The sequence below is a fragment of the Pseudophryne corroboree genome, chromosome 5 (genome assembly GCF_028390025.1).
Source record: "Pseudophryne corroboree isolate aPseCor3 chromosome 5, aPseCor3.hap2, whole genome shotgun sequence".
Lineage (NCBI taxonomy): Eukaryota > Metazoa > Chordata > Amphibia > Anura > Myobatrachidae > Pseudophryne > Pseudophryne corroboree.
The window spans coordinates 288765077-288778440 of NC_086448.1; the positions used below are offsets into that span (position 1 = coordinate 288765077).

Consider the following 13364-nt stretch of genomic DNA (forward strand, 5'->3'; position numbering starts at 1 on the left):
GGGCAGAATTGAGGACTCGTCCCCAGTTTCTCCCTAAGGTGGTATCAGCTTTTCATTTGAACCAACCTATTGTGGTGCCTGCGGCTACTAGGGACTTGGAGGATTCCAAGTTACTGGACGTAGTCAGGGCCTTGAAAATATATGTTTCCAGGACGGCTGGAGTCAGGAAAACTGACTCGCTATTTATCCTGTATGCACCCAACAAGATGGGTGCTCCTGCTTCGAAGCAGACTATTGCTCGCTGGATCTGTAGCACAATTCAGATTGCGCATTCTGCGGCTGGACTGCCGCATCCTAAATCTGTAAAAGCCCATTCCGCGAGGAAGGTGGGCTCTTCTTGGCCGGCTGCCCGAGGGGTCTCGGCTTTACAACTTTGCCGAGCTGCTACTTGGTCAGGGTCTAACACTTTTGCAAAATTCTACAAATTTGATACCCTGGCTGAGGAGGACCTTGAGTTTGCTCATTCGGTGCTGCAGAGTCATCCGCACTCTCCCGCCCGTTTGGGAGCTTTGGTATAATCCCCATGGTCCTTACGGAGTCCCAGCATCCACTTAGGACGTCAGAGAAAATAAGATTTTACTCACCGGTAAATCTATTTCTCGTAGTCCGTAGTGGATGCTGGGCGCCCATCCCAAGTGCGGATTGTCTGCAATACTTGTATATAGTTATTGTTTAACAAAAGGGTTAATGTTGAGCCATCTGTTGAGAGGCTCAGTTGTTATTCATACTGTTAACTGGGTACAGTATCACGAGTTGTACGGTGTGATTGGTGTGGCTGGTATGAGTCTTACCCGGGATTCAAAATCCTTCCTTATTGTGTCAGCTCTTCCGGGCACAGTATCCTAACTGAGGTCTGGAGGAGGGTCATAGAGGGAGGAGCCAGTGCACACCAGGTAGTCCTAAAGCTTTCTTTAGTTGTGCCCAGTCTCCTGCGGAGCCGCTATTCCCCATGGTCCTTACGGAGTCCCAGCATCCACTACGGACTACGAGAAATAGATTTACCGGTGAGTAAAATCTTATTTTTTTCTTTCACCTCCCACATGTAAGAAAAAGCAAAATGCTTGCACACACTCTAAGCATTGAGAATACTACTGATAGTCAAAATTATTTTGATAAACTTTTCCAATTAACAAGAAACATAAGTGAAGTTCTTAGCAAAAGTGTTGGCCCATCCATCACGTCCAGGTGAACTTCACTAGAGGGGTCCCTAACATCCCTAATACTAACACACATACATTTATCCAAGTCTTACCTTTAAATAGAGCCTATTCTAATATGTAGTCAGCAATGCAGAAACTTGTACTAATCCAGGAAAACACTGTAACATAGCATTCTGTGTGCAGATGCAGCAGCAGTCACACACAGAATATAGGCATGCTGCATAAGACACATGATGCGAATAAGACACATTGCACAAGTAGCAAGGCTGTTTAACATGACTGCAGCAACGATAAGGGTGGAGACATCTGTATTCTTTGTATTTTGAGTGTGCGCCAGCATTTTTCTTTTTCTAGTTTGGTACTAGAAGCCTCATCATGGTTGCACCTCTTATGTTAAAAAATAGGGTGTGCAGTTCACGTCACCCCCTTTTATCTCCTGCACGTAACTCAGGAAATTTCAGATGATGGAATATAGAAAAAATGAAAAACAATCTACTTTGATAATGGTATTTCGGTGTAATAATGAGGTACAAGAGATCATAGACAGCCACTCAGAAAAATACTGTCTATAAACAGGGTTTCCAGCATTCCAGAATAACAAGAAACTTTTTTTTGTGCTGTAGATAAGTCTTGTTATCTGGTTACTGTTATGAGATAGTCATCTGTATTCATATTTGAATATCCTATTGGGGATTATACAGTACAGGTTGAGTATCCCATATCCAAATATTCCGCAATATGGTATATTCTGAAATAAGGAATTTTTTGAGTGAGACTGAAATAGTGAAACCTTTATTTTCTGATGGCTCAATGTACACAAACTTTGTTTAATACACAAAGTTATTAAAAATATTGTATTAAATGGCCTTCAGCCTGTGTGTGTAAGCTGTATATGAAACATAAATGAATTGTGTGTATGTACATAATTTTTGTCAAAGTCATTAAAAATATTGGCTAAAATTAGCTTTAGTCTGTGTGTGTAAGGTGTATATGAAACATAAAAGCATTCTGTGCTTAGACTTGTGTCCCATCACCATGATATCTCATTATGGTATGTAATTTTCCGAAATACGGAAAAATCCGATATCCAAAATACTTCTAGTCCCAAGCATTTGGATAAGGGATTCTCAACCTGTATACTGGATGCTTTTACCTCTGTGAACTGTTATTGTATTTATTTGAACATCTTGTATGTGTATATTTTCGCAAACACGTATTTTAAGCTTATATGTTTTTTTTCAATTTGTTTATTTTTGATCCACAGCTGAAAAAGTTGCCGCTCTGAAAGAGCCTGAATGGAACAACTTTGTTGGACAGCTCTTCTCCTTACTGGACTCTGCAGAGAAATCAGCACCACGTGCCAAACTCAACCTACTCTGCTACCTGTGCACTGTGTCTGGACATAGAGATGTGGCCACTAAGCTTATCAACTCACAGATCGTAAGACAAGTTTAATATATATTGTTAGCGCAATATGCATTGCTTTAAGCCACCAGTTAGTGTCTGTTACATGTTTGATTAGCTTGCAGGCTAATAATGAAATAGCACAGTGTTGTCTCCCCTCTAATTGCTAGTCCAGTTTAAAGCACTCAAGGTTGGATGTCTCCTTGAAGTACTCTATTGATACCTTATGTCATCTGATAGTGTCCTCTTCAATCAGGGTGCAGGCAACTGTATCTGTGAACGTAAACGCAATTTGCATCTTGCCATTGGCCATCTGTAGCTCGTTGTAAGTGAACTTTATGGTTCCCCAATACAGAACTCTCTTCTGCATTTCCTCGGTTGATGACAACAATACTCTTTAATTGAATTCATAACACTTCTACATAATATAATGATCTTCAGCTGTTACATTTTTATGTATGTTTGCAGTTTTTGATATTTAATAAACACAAATGTAAGGCAGTACTAGGGAAAACAGCTTGCTTGACTTACTGCAGATATAAATGGTATTGATGTTCTAATCAATATAAATGATAAAAAATAATCTATAGAGAGCAGTCATTAAGGTTGATATAACAGAAGACTGTTGAAGGATTTGCATTACTATGTGTTATTTCTGTTAAAACAAGTTTATACTGTTAACCAGAGACTCAATTGAAATCTGCTGTAAGCCATAGCCGTCTGTGCAAATGTAACTGGGGAAATTCAAACAAAATAGACTAGACTGATCCTAAAACTGTCAGCTTGGAATGGTCCCAGACCTATGTAAATGCATCAGAGGAAGGTCAGAATCAACCAGGCTGCCCACATTACAGTCATAACCCGCAGGCAGAGTCCCCGCTTGCCAGACTCCACAAATTAAATCTAAGCAGAGAAATACAGATAATGTTCTGCTTTTAGAACAGTTCCATTCTACACGCTTAGTTACATTAGGAAATCTCTGTACTACTGCTAGTTTAGGTTTTATTCTCCAGTTACTAAATGTATCCTAATCAAATACTGAAGGCATTAGAACCCTGCATGTGACAGATACAAAATTAATTAAAAAACATATTGTAAAATTTCCTTAGGGTTATTTATATTTTAGTGCCGTTTTCATAATGCCAGGTTACAAATGACTGTAATTCATATGGGTCAATTCAATTTGCTGACAGTTGAATAGCACCAGGAATTAGCCCCCGACGCTATTCAGTTCTGCTCAATGTTAAGTCGGCGAATGCCCGTTCTCCCGGACTTAACAGGTTGATTTGTCGGGGGGACGGGAATTCTCTGACTTAACTGCCGGGCGCGATGCTGATTCCCAACAGAATCAGCATCGCGCCAGCACTTTTGTCAGATTTCTGCTCGCACCACCCAGGGGTGCGAGAAGAAATCCCAACAATTAAATGTCAAATGGCGCTTTATTGAGTAGCGCCGGGAGCTATTTCCCGGCGCTATTTAATTGTCTGCAAATTGAATTGACCCCAATGTGTATTATGTTTTTTATTATTAACATACAGCATGTAGGTTTCTGAAGCCTCACACAGTTATTTTGTTAGGTTAGATTTATATAGATTATTTGATGAAGCGAATGTATGAGGGTACATACTGTACTGTATATGCTACAACATTTTCTGTGGATCCCACCCAGCAGTTTGTGTCAGCTTTACTTTGCCAGTATTGCATAGTGACTACAGTATTAACTGAGCAAATCATAGAAATCAGTGATCCTATATGCCCCTATTTGTTCCTTCATTGACTACGGGGCATTATATTAAGTCTAACACACATCTACAACAAGTACCTGACTGGATAAAGATTGTCTTGCTGGGACCGTGCACTTTATTAGGCCAAGTGCAACATTTGTTGGGGTGAATGACGTGGCTTATGGAGCTTTTCTGCATGCAGCAGAAGCTGGTTTCCCTTAACAACCAGACCAATCTTACAAACCTTAAGCACTTTATAACTGAATGACTTCTCATCCTTCAAAACAGGCAGTAATTGCACAATAAATATATTTAACTTTCTTGGCATTATATATAAATGGTTGTGTTCTGTGGGTATTTTCCACTAGCTACTTTTATGCAATTGGGATGACCTAGATAATATAGTCTAGCAATCCGCTAGTTTTCCTGAGAGTATGGATAGCAAATATGTTTTTAATGCAAGTTTCGACATCACATTGTTGTGGCGTTATGATGTCTTTAGGATTTTTCTTCTCCGTATCAAATAGTATTTTATTATTGTTTAGATATGTACGTGATGTGTATATGCAAAATATATTGTAAACTTCAGCCTGGCCAAAAATATACATTTTTTTTATCTTTTTGAAAGCATTTAGAATTTAAAACACTGTCTTGCACATGTAATAATACAGGTTGAGTATCCCTTATCCAAAATGCTTGGGACCAGAGGTATTTTGGATATCGGATTTTTCCGTATTTTGGAATAATTGCATACCATAATGAGATATCATGGCGATGAGACCCAAGTCTAAGCACAGAATGCATTTATGTTTCATATACACCTTATACACACAGCCTGAAGGTCATTTTAGCCAATATTTTTTGTGACTTTGTGCATTAAACAAAGTGTGTGTACATTCACACAATTAATTTATGTTTCTTATACACCTTATACACACAGCCTGAAGGTCATTTAATACAATATTTTTAATAACTTTGTGTATTAAACAAAGTTTGTGTACATTGAGCCATCAAAAAACAAAGGTTTCACTATCTCACTCTCACTCAAAAAAGTCCGTATTTCGGAATATTCCGTATTTCGGAATATTTGGATATGGGATACTCAACCTGTATTATCTATATATCATTCCACTGGGCACACTTGATCATGAGGTTTACCGCCTCATGATAAGTGCCTTTAGGATATTGGCAGTTTAAATAATGTAAAGCACAGGTTCTCAAACTCTGTCCTCAGGACCCCACACGGTTCATAGTTACATAGTTTGTGAGGTTGAAAAAAGACAATCCGTCCGTCGAGTTCAACCTATTTATGTTCTCTTATTCTGTATTATTTTCATGAGTAATTTTATCTGTAGATAAAGTCGGCCGTTGTGTTGTATTTCCTCATTTTATTTTAACTATGGTACGCGATCTATCCACCATAACCCTGTATATCCTTATCCATTAGGAATTTATCTAGGCCATTCTTAAAAGTGTTGACAGAGTCTGCCATTACAGCTTTCTCAGGCAGGGAATTTCAAACTTGTATTGTCCTTACTGTGAAAAAACCTTTCCGCCTCTGTGCGTGGCATCTCCTCTCCTCTAACCTAAGTGGGTGTCCACGTGTTTTCTGTGCCGGTCTTAACAAAAACAGATACCCCGAAACCTCGGTGTATTGTCCCCTTAAATATCTTTAAATGTTGATCATGTCCCCTCTTAATCTCCTCTTTTCTAGTGTGAACATGTCAAGCCTTGCAAGTCTTTCCTGGTATTCCAACGTCTCCATCCCCTTAATTAGTTTGGTCGCCTGCCTCTGAACCTTTTCTAGTTCCAGAATATCCTTTTTGTAGTAGGGTGCCCAAAATTGTGTGCAGTATTCCAGATGGGACCTCACTAGGGCTTTATATAATGGGTGTACAACACCCTCATCCCTTTCATCAATACCCCTCTTTATACATGCTAGTACCTTGTTTGCTTTTTTTTGCCGCTATCCTACATTGGGTGCTGCTGCTAAGTTTGTTATCTATATGAACACCTAAATCTTTTTCCAGTACGGAGTCCCCTAGAATCACCCCATTAAGTATGTAGGTGTTATTTTTGTTGTTGCTACCAAGGTTCATTACCTTACACTTGTCTGTATTAAACCTCATTCTCCATTTTGCTGCCCATGATTCCAGTTTAAATAAATCGTTCTGGAGAGACTCTGCGTCTCCCTCCAAATTTATAACCTTACATAGTTTGGTATTGTCTGCAAAAATTTACACCATGCTCTCTAGACCTTCCGCTAGATTGTTAATGAAAATGTTGAACAATAGCAGTCCGAGAGCAGACCCTTGTGGCAAACCACTTAGAACTTCAGTCCAATTTGAAAAAGTTCAATTTACCACAACTCGCTGCTCCCTATTATCTAACCAGTTACTAACCCAAGTGCATATTGTTCTCTTTAGCCCTTGTTCATGTAACTTATAGATAAGTCTCATGTGTGGCACTGTGTCGAAAGCTTTAGCAAAGTCTTAAAAGATTTTATCTAGGTTTGATCTAGGTTCGCACCAACTGTTTCATAAAAGCCGTGATGTTTCATGTTTTGCAGGCCACCTGTAGATTTTTAAAATGTGACAGTTGGTGATACACAGTGCAGCTGCTGGGTGACATGGAAAACGTGAACTGTGTGGGGTCCTGAGGAGAGAGTTTGAGAAGCACTGATTTAAAGTATTTTATGCTCCATCTTCTTATGCATCCCCATCTTGCCGGAAGCATAGGATTTTTTGTTAGGCTGTATCGGTTGCTTGGATCTGCTTTTGATTTTGCTGCTTATTTTATTGGGTTTAACTGCTGGGCATACCCCCTCCCAATATGCAGAGCCCATTTCACTGCTGGTACAAGTAGTGTCAGGGGTCCTAGCGGCAAGGAAAATACTTTTATAACTGGGAAATCTTGCTAGGTTGCAGTATCAGGGCTCTACTTTTGATGCTGTTAAAGAATGGCCCACATGAGGTACAGTCACAACACAAGTGGGCTGCCCAGGTGACTGCTGACATGCTGAAACACTTCTAGGTGGAGTTTGATTGAATTTGAGGTTGAGTGCTACTGTAGACCTTTTATCCAGTACCAGCAGAGTATATAGATAAATGGCGTATTACATGTAAAGTGGATGACTATAGCATAGTTGTCTAAGGCCACCCCTATTGCTGTTAATGAAGTCATTGTAACCAGCCATTCACACATTTCTCCTCATGGGTGTCATTATGCCAGTAAAATAAAAGACGACAGGTCCAGTGAGTAAATTGGTCCTTTCAGCTCATTTTGAATCTCAAAATTCAACCGTTTGCATGGACAGGTTCAAAAACTCTTGACATCATGGAACGGAATGAGCTCACTGCAGCTGTTGTATGTTCCAGCTGGGAATGTCCCTAATACATACAGAGATTTGCCGTTCTATCTCATCGTTTTCAGTTTCGGGCTATGCCTTTTGGTCCGGCGAGAGCTGCATGGGTTTCCACACAAATAGTGGCATGCATGGCTGTTCTTAAGAGGAGCAGATAGGGTGTGTGTGCGCGCACTCTGGTGCATGGGAATAATTGTGTATAGTAAAGGTTAATATTATTATATTTTATCTGTAAGGCGCAAGAAGACTTCTGGAGCATATGCAGATAACATAAAAGATTACATGGGTATACAGCGAACTGTATAGACACATACAATCAAGAAACAAATTGTGATAGACACATTATTGCAACCAGCAAAATGCACACACAACAAAACATAGGAGAATGGGCTCTGCTCGCAAGAGCTTACATTCTAAATGGCTACAAGTTATTCAGTAATACAAGACACTGCTCTATATTGAAACATCTTGTGTTATGCAAAAATCTAACCCAAAAGTGATTGACAATATTTAGTATGGAATACTGTATGCATAATGAGTTACTGGTATACAGTCATTTCTTTGGTGTTAATATACAATGCTGTGTCCTTTTTTTTGTTACAGTTTTCATCACTTATACAGCAGCTACGTGGAGCAGTAAACTGGGACATGTAAGTTGTATCATTTGTCATATTTTGGTTGAAATATTTTTGTTCGCTTTAAATATAATTGATAATATCTGAGGCTCTCTTACTGCTTCTGTTTAGTATGAGATAGAGGCAAAAACGCACAAGAGAATACAATTATAGAATTATCTTTATCACTACACACAATAAGTCAATTTACTTGATATAAATAAACCTTACAATACCGGGAGGTACTCCCTAGAATTAACATTTGTGAACTTATAAAACAAGAAAAAAATATTCTCTCATGTAGAAATGTTACTTTTTATTGTATTTACTATAATCACAAATTATAAAACTCTAAAGTGATGTACATATTGGTGATCTGATCCAAATTGTGTCTGTTAAAAGATGAGTATAATCAATAAATTCTATAATATAAAATCTATTCTATTTATATTATGGCCTGGCACCGTTTGAGTGGAGTGCGCCAAATTTTTTTTTAACAATCCTAAATCAGATATATATATTAGCACCTTCAAACAGGCAGCGACACTCTGAGATTCAGTACAGAGATCATTGTAGTACAAACGTGTAGTTTAATTCATCTTGTGAGCCAACATTTCGGGGCCAACATGCCCTTTGTCAAGGTGAGTGAATATAAATGATAAAAACATACCTTAAATACAGTGCAATAGAAGACCCGCCAGCAGGAAGAAGCATGGAGACCGGGGGTGGGAACTCGTGTGTCAACGTGATGACATAGACGCCCCTGCTGCCTGTGTTGTAAGGCAACCGGACGCCGGAAGACCCAGCCATAGCGCTGGTGTAAAAAGACAGTGTGCAGATAAAAAAACAAGTGCAATAAAACTAGAAGAATATGCACTAGTGCAGTACATTTGTCAATATGAAATACATGTCAATATAAAGCAATAAAGTCATACGTAGGGCGCACATCATGGTGCACTGCACATGCACTCTCAGTGCCCATAATGTATACACACACCTCAAAAATATGCATTGTACTACAAACACAAAGTACATACATAAGGACCCAATAATTACACAATGGTAGACATTAATGTATAAATCATACCATAAAAGGCTCAAGAGCCAGATGTTTTATATATACTCTGCTCAAAAAAATAAAGGGAACACTTAAACAACACAATGTAACTCCAAGTCAATCACACTTCTGTGAAATCAAACTGTCCACTTAGGAAGCAACACTGATTGACAATCAATTTCACATGCTGTTGTGCAAATGAAATAGACAACAGCTGGAAATTATAGGCATTTAGCAAGACACCCCCAATAAAGGAGTTGTTCTGCAGGTGGTGACCACAGACCACTTCAAAGCTCCTATGCTTTCTGGATGATGTTTTGGTCACTTATGAAAGCTGGCAGTGCTTTCACTCTAGTGGTAGCATGAGACGGAGTCTACAACCCACACAAGGGGCTCAGGTAGTGCAGCTCATCCAGGATGGCACATCAATGCGAGCTGTAGCAAGAAGGTTTGCTGTGTCTGTCAGCGTAGTGTCCAGCGCATGGAGGCGCTACCAGGAGACAGGCCAGTACATCAGGAGACGTGGAGGAGGCCATAGGAGGGCAACAACCCAGCAGCAGGACCGCTACCTCCGCCTTTGTGCAAGGAGGAACAGGAGGAGCACTGCCAGAGCCCTGCCAAATGACCTCCAGCAAGCCACAAATGTGCATGTGTCTAATCAAACGATCAGAAACAGACTCCATGAGGGTGGTATGAGGGCCCGACGCCCACAGGTGGGGGTTGTGCTTACAGCCCAACACCGTGCATGACGTTTTGCATTTGCCAGAGAACACCAAGATTGGCAAATTCGCCACTGGCGCCCTGTGCTCCTCACAGATGAAAGCAGGTTCTCACTGAGCACATGTGACAGAGTCTGGAGACGCCAAGGAGAACGTTCTGCTGCCTGCAACATCCTCCAGCATGACCGGTTTGGCAGTGGGTCAGTAATGGTGTGGGGTGTCATTTCTTTGGGGGGCCGCACAGCCCTCCATGTGCTCGCCAGAGGTAGCCTGACTGCCATTAGGTACCGAGATGAGATCCTCAGACCCCTTGTGAGACCATATGCTGGTGCGGATGGCCCTGGGTTCCTCCTAATGCAAGACAATGCTAGACCTCATGTGGCCTGGAGTGTGTCGGCAATTCCTGCAAGTCGAAGGCATTGATGCTATGGACTGGCCCGCCGGTTCCCCAGACCTGAATCCAATTGAGCACATCTGGGACATCATGTCTCGCTCCATCTACCAACGCCACGTTGCACCACAGACTATTCAGGAGTTGGCGGATGCTTTAGTCCAGGTCTGGGAGGAGATCCCTCAGGAGACCATCCGCCACCTCATCAGGAGCATGCCCAGGCATTGTAGGATGGTCATACAGGCACGTGGAGGCCACACACACTACTGAGCCTCATTTTGACTTGTTGTAAGGACATTAACTCAAAGTTGCATCAGCCTGTAGTGTGTTTTTCCACTTTAATTTTGAGTGTGACTCCAAATCCAGACCTCCATGGGCTAATAAATGTGATTTCCATTGAAAATGTTTGTGTGATTTTGTTGTCAGCACATTCAACTATGTAAAGAACAAAGTATTTAATAAGAATATTTCATTCATTCAGATCTAGGATGTGTTATTTATATGTATGTGTGTATATATATATATATATATATATATATATAGAGAGAGAGAGAGCGAAAGAGAGAGAGATACCTGCATCGGCATGTAGTTAAACACAGAGGGTCACTACAAAAAACAACAAAAAACAACAATATTTTATTTATATATATATATATATATATATATATATATATATACATGCATACATATACACACAGCATATATATAAACTGGGGGTAGGATCTCATGTATGCAATAAACACTTATACCCATATACTGTATATTGCAATTGATTAATGACTGCCACTGGTCAAAAGACGTTCCATGGGAACTTCTCATTAAGACCTTTTGGACTCATGGAGTTTAAAAGAAAAATCCATCTTTCCTCTGACTGCAGTAATTTTCCTGCACGATCCCCTCCTCTTAATGTCTTAGGGACATGATCAATCAGCTGGAATTTTACATCATTGATGGAATGTTTCAGCTTTGCATAGTGCCTGGCCACAGGTTGATCAGAGGGTTTACCCAGTAGTGCTGTCGATCTATGCAAGGTTAGTCTCTCTCTGGCTGTGCATATGGTTTTGCCAACATACTGGATGTTACAAGGACAAGTAATCAAATATACGACATGCGTGGTCGTACAAGTGAGGATATGTTTAATTTTAAACCTTTTTCCTGTAGAGGTCGATGAAAAAGAAGAGCCTGTGTCCATGCTACTACAAGTTTTACATCTGAGGCACCTATAGCATCCTGGGGGTTTACTTAAGAAAGAGGAGGCAGATGTAGCCAGGGGTGCCTGCTCGCTGAACCCCGTGATATCTGTATGGACAACTATGTCCTTTATGTTTCTGCCCCTAGTATAGCACATCATAGGTCTCTTATTTTTGAAAGTCGTCAAATTCTTGTCAGTTAAAAGTAAACAATGGGCCATACTGCCTTCAGCGCCCTAGGTATTATTGGGCTGATAGTGTTATACTTACTAATAAAGGGGACAACAGGCTTTGTGTCTCTATTCATCTTCTTTAGTAGGTTTTCCCTAGGGATAGAAAGTACCTCTTTCTTAATGTCCAGGAGCATACTTTGATCATAGCCCCTAGCAGTGAACTGTGCTATGGTTTGGGTTAGCGCCTCATCAATTCGGTTGGCATAACTTGTAATTCATACGGTTCTCATCATTTGCGACCTGTGAAGGCCCCTCTTCAATGCTCTAGGATGGTGACTATTTGATCGTAACAGGGTGTTCTTGTCAGTAGGTTTGTGGTACACCTCTGTACTAATAGTGCCCTTGGAGATGATAACCTTGACATCAAGATAGTTCAGTGATTCTTTCTTTGCTTGATGCAGTGATCTTAATAGAAGACCGGTTGTTCATAGATGTGACCAATTGGTCAAATGGAGCCTATCCCCCCTCCACAGTAGAAATACGTCTATGTAGCGATTGTATTGAATGATGTGTTGGCTGGTCTCCATATCTGAAAAGAACATGGCCTGTACCTCTTGGAGCATAAATATATTAGCGAACGACAGGGAGACATTGCTGCCCATTGCACAACTGCTCCTTTGGCGATAAAACTTACCATCAAATAAGAAGTTTCTTGTAAGTGTAAGGGTTAACAATTTGAGTAAAAGGTCCAAGTTGAAAGACTTCATCTACTCCTTAATTTGGAAATTTTGGATGAATTCCAGTCCAAGTGAATGTGGGATGCTGGTATATAGACTGCATATGTCTATAGTACAAATTAATGTGTTCTCAGGCAGTGGACTAACCAGCATTAAATTGTTCAAGAAGGCAGTGGTGTTTTTGATAAAGTTGGGTTGCGAAAAATACCAAAGGTTGAAGGATACTGTCCAAAAAGATGGAGATCGGTTGGTATGATGACTTGTTGGCTGATATAATAGGCCTGCCAGGAGGCCTGGATAGATTCTTGTGAATCTTAGGTACCGTGAAAATTAAGGGCATCATTAGCAATTCTTGTTTCAGGGCTTGGCACAATTTCGATGAAATGAGCTCTGACTGTCAAGCTTGATTAAGCATGGTGTCCAACTCCTTTTTATGCTCAACAGACGGGTCTGATGGAAGTACTTAATAAGTAGCCATGTCTGACAGTTGGCCCATAATCTCAGACCACTATCCCGCCCCACTTATCAGCGGAGCGTATTACTATATCTCGGCGGAATCCACGTTGTTGAAGAGCTCTGAATTCCGATTTAGTTAAATTATGGTTTACTTCAGGAGCTGCTGCCGTATATTTAGTAACTGTTTGGTCAACCAATCAGGTGAAAGATTTAATTGAAGAATTGTGAGATTGTGGATCAAATGTGGATTTGGATCTCTATTTAACAAAATCATGATGTGGTACATTAAATGTAGTGGGAACTTGGTTCTGAAAAAACTCCTGTAGGCGCAATTTCTGCGCAAATTTATGCAAGTCTGTTTGCCACGTAAGTTAG

The 13364-nt window shown here is 40.3% G+C and overlaps 1 protein-coding gene across 4 annotated transcripts in view; it reads left to right on the forward strand.

The window, feature by feature from the left end:
- The window catches only part of ULK4 (unc-51 like kinase 4), a 1561547-nt gene that overhangs the window by 222581 nt on the left and 1325602 nt on the right, over nt 1-13364 (forward strand). For all 4 annotated transcript variants that reach the window (XM_063922404.1, XM_063922401.1, XM_063922403.1 and 1 more), the window contains 2 exons: nt 2425-2600; nt 8256-8302. In XM_063922404.1, the coding sequence (XP_063778474.1) occupies nt 2425-2600; nt 8256-8302 (223 nt within the window). The remainder of the gene's footprint in view (nt 1-2424; nt 2601-8255; nt 8303-13364) is intronic.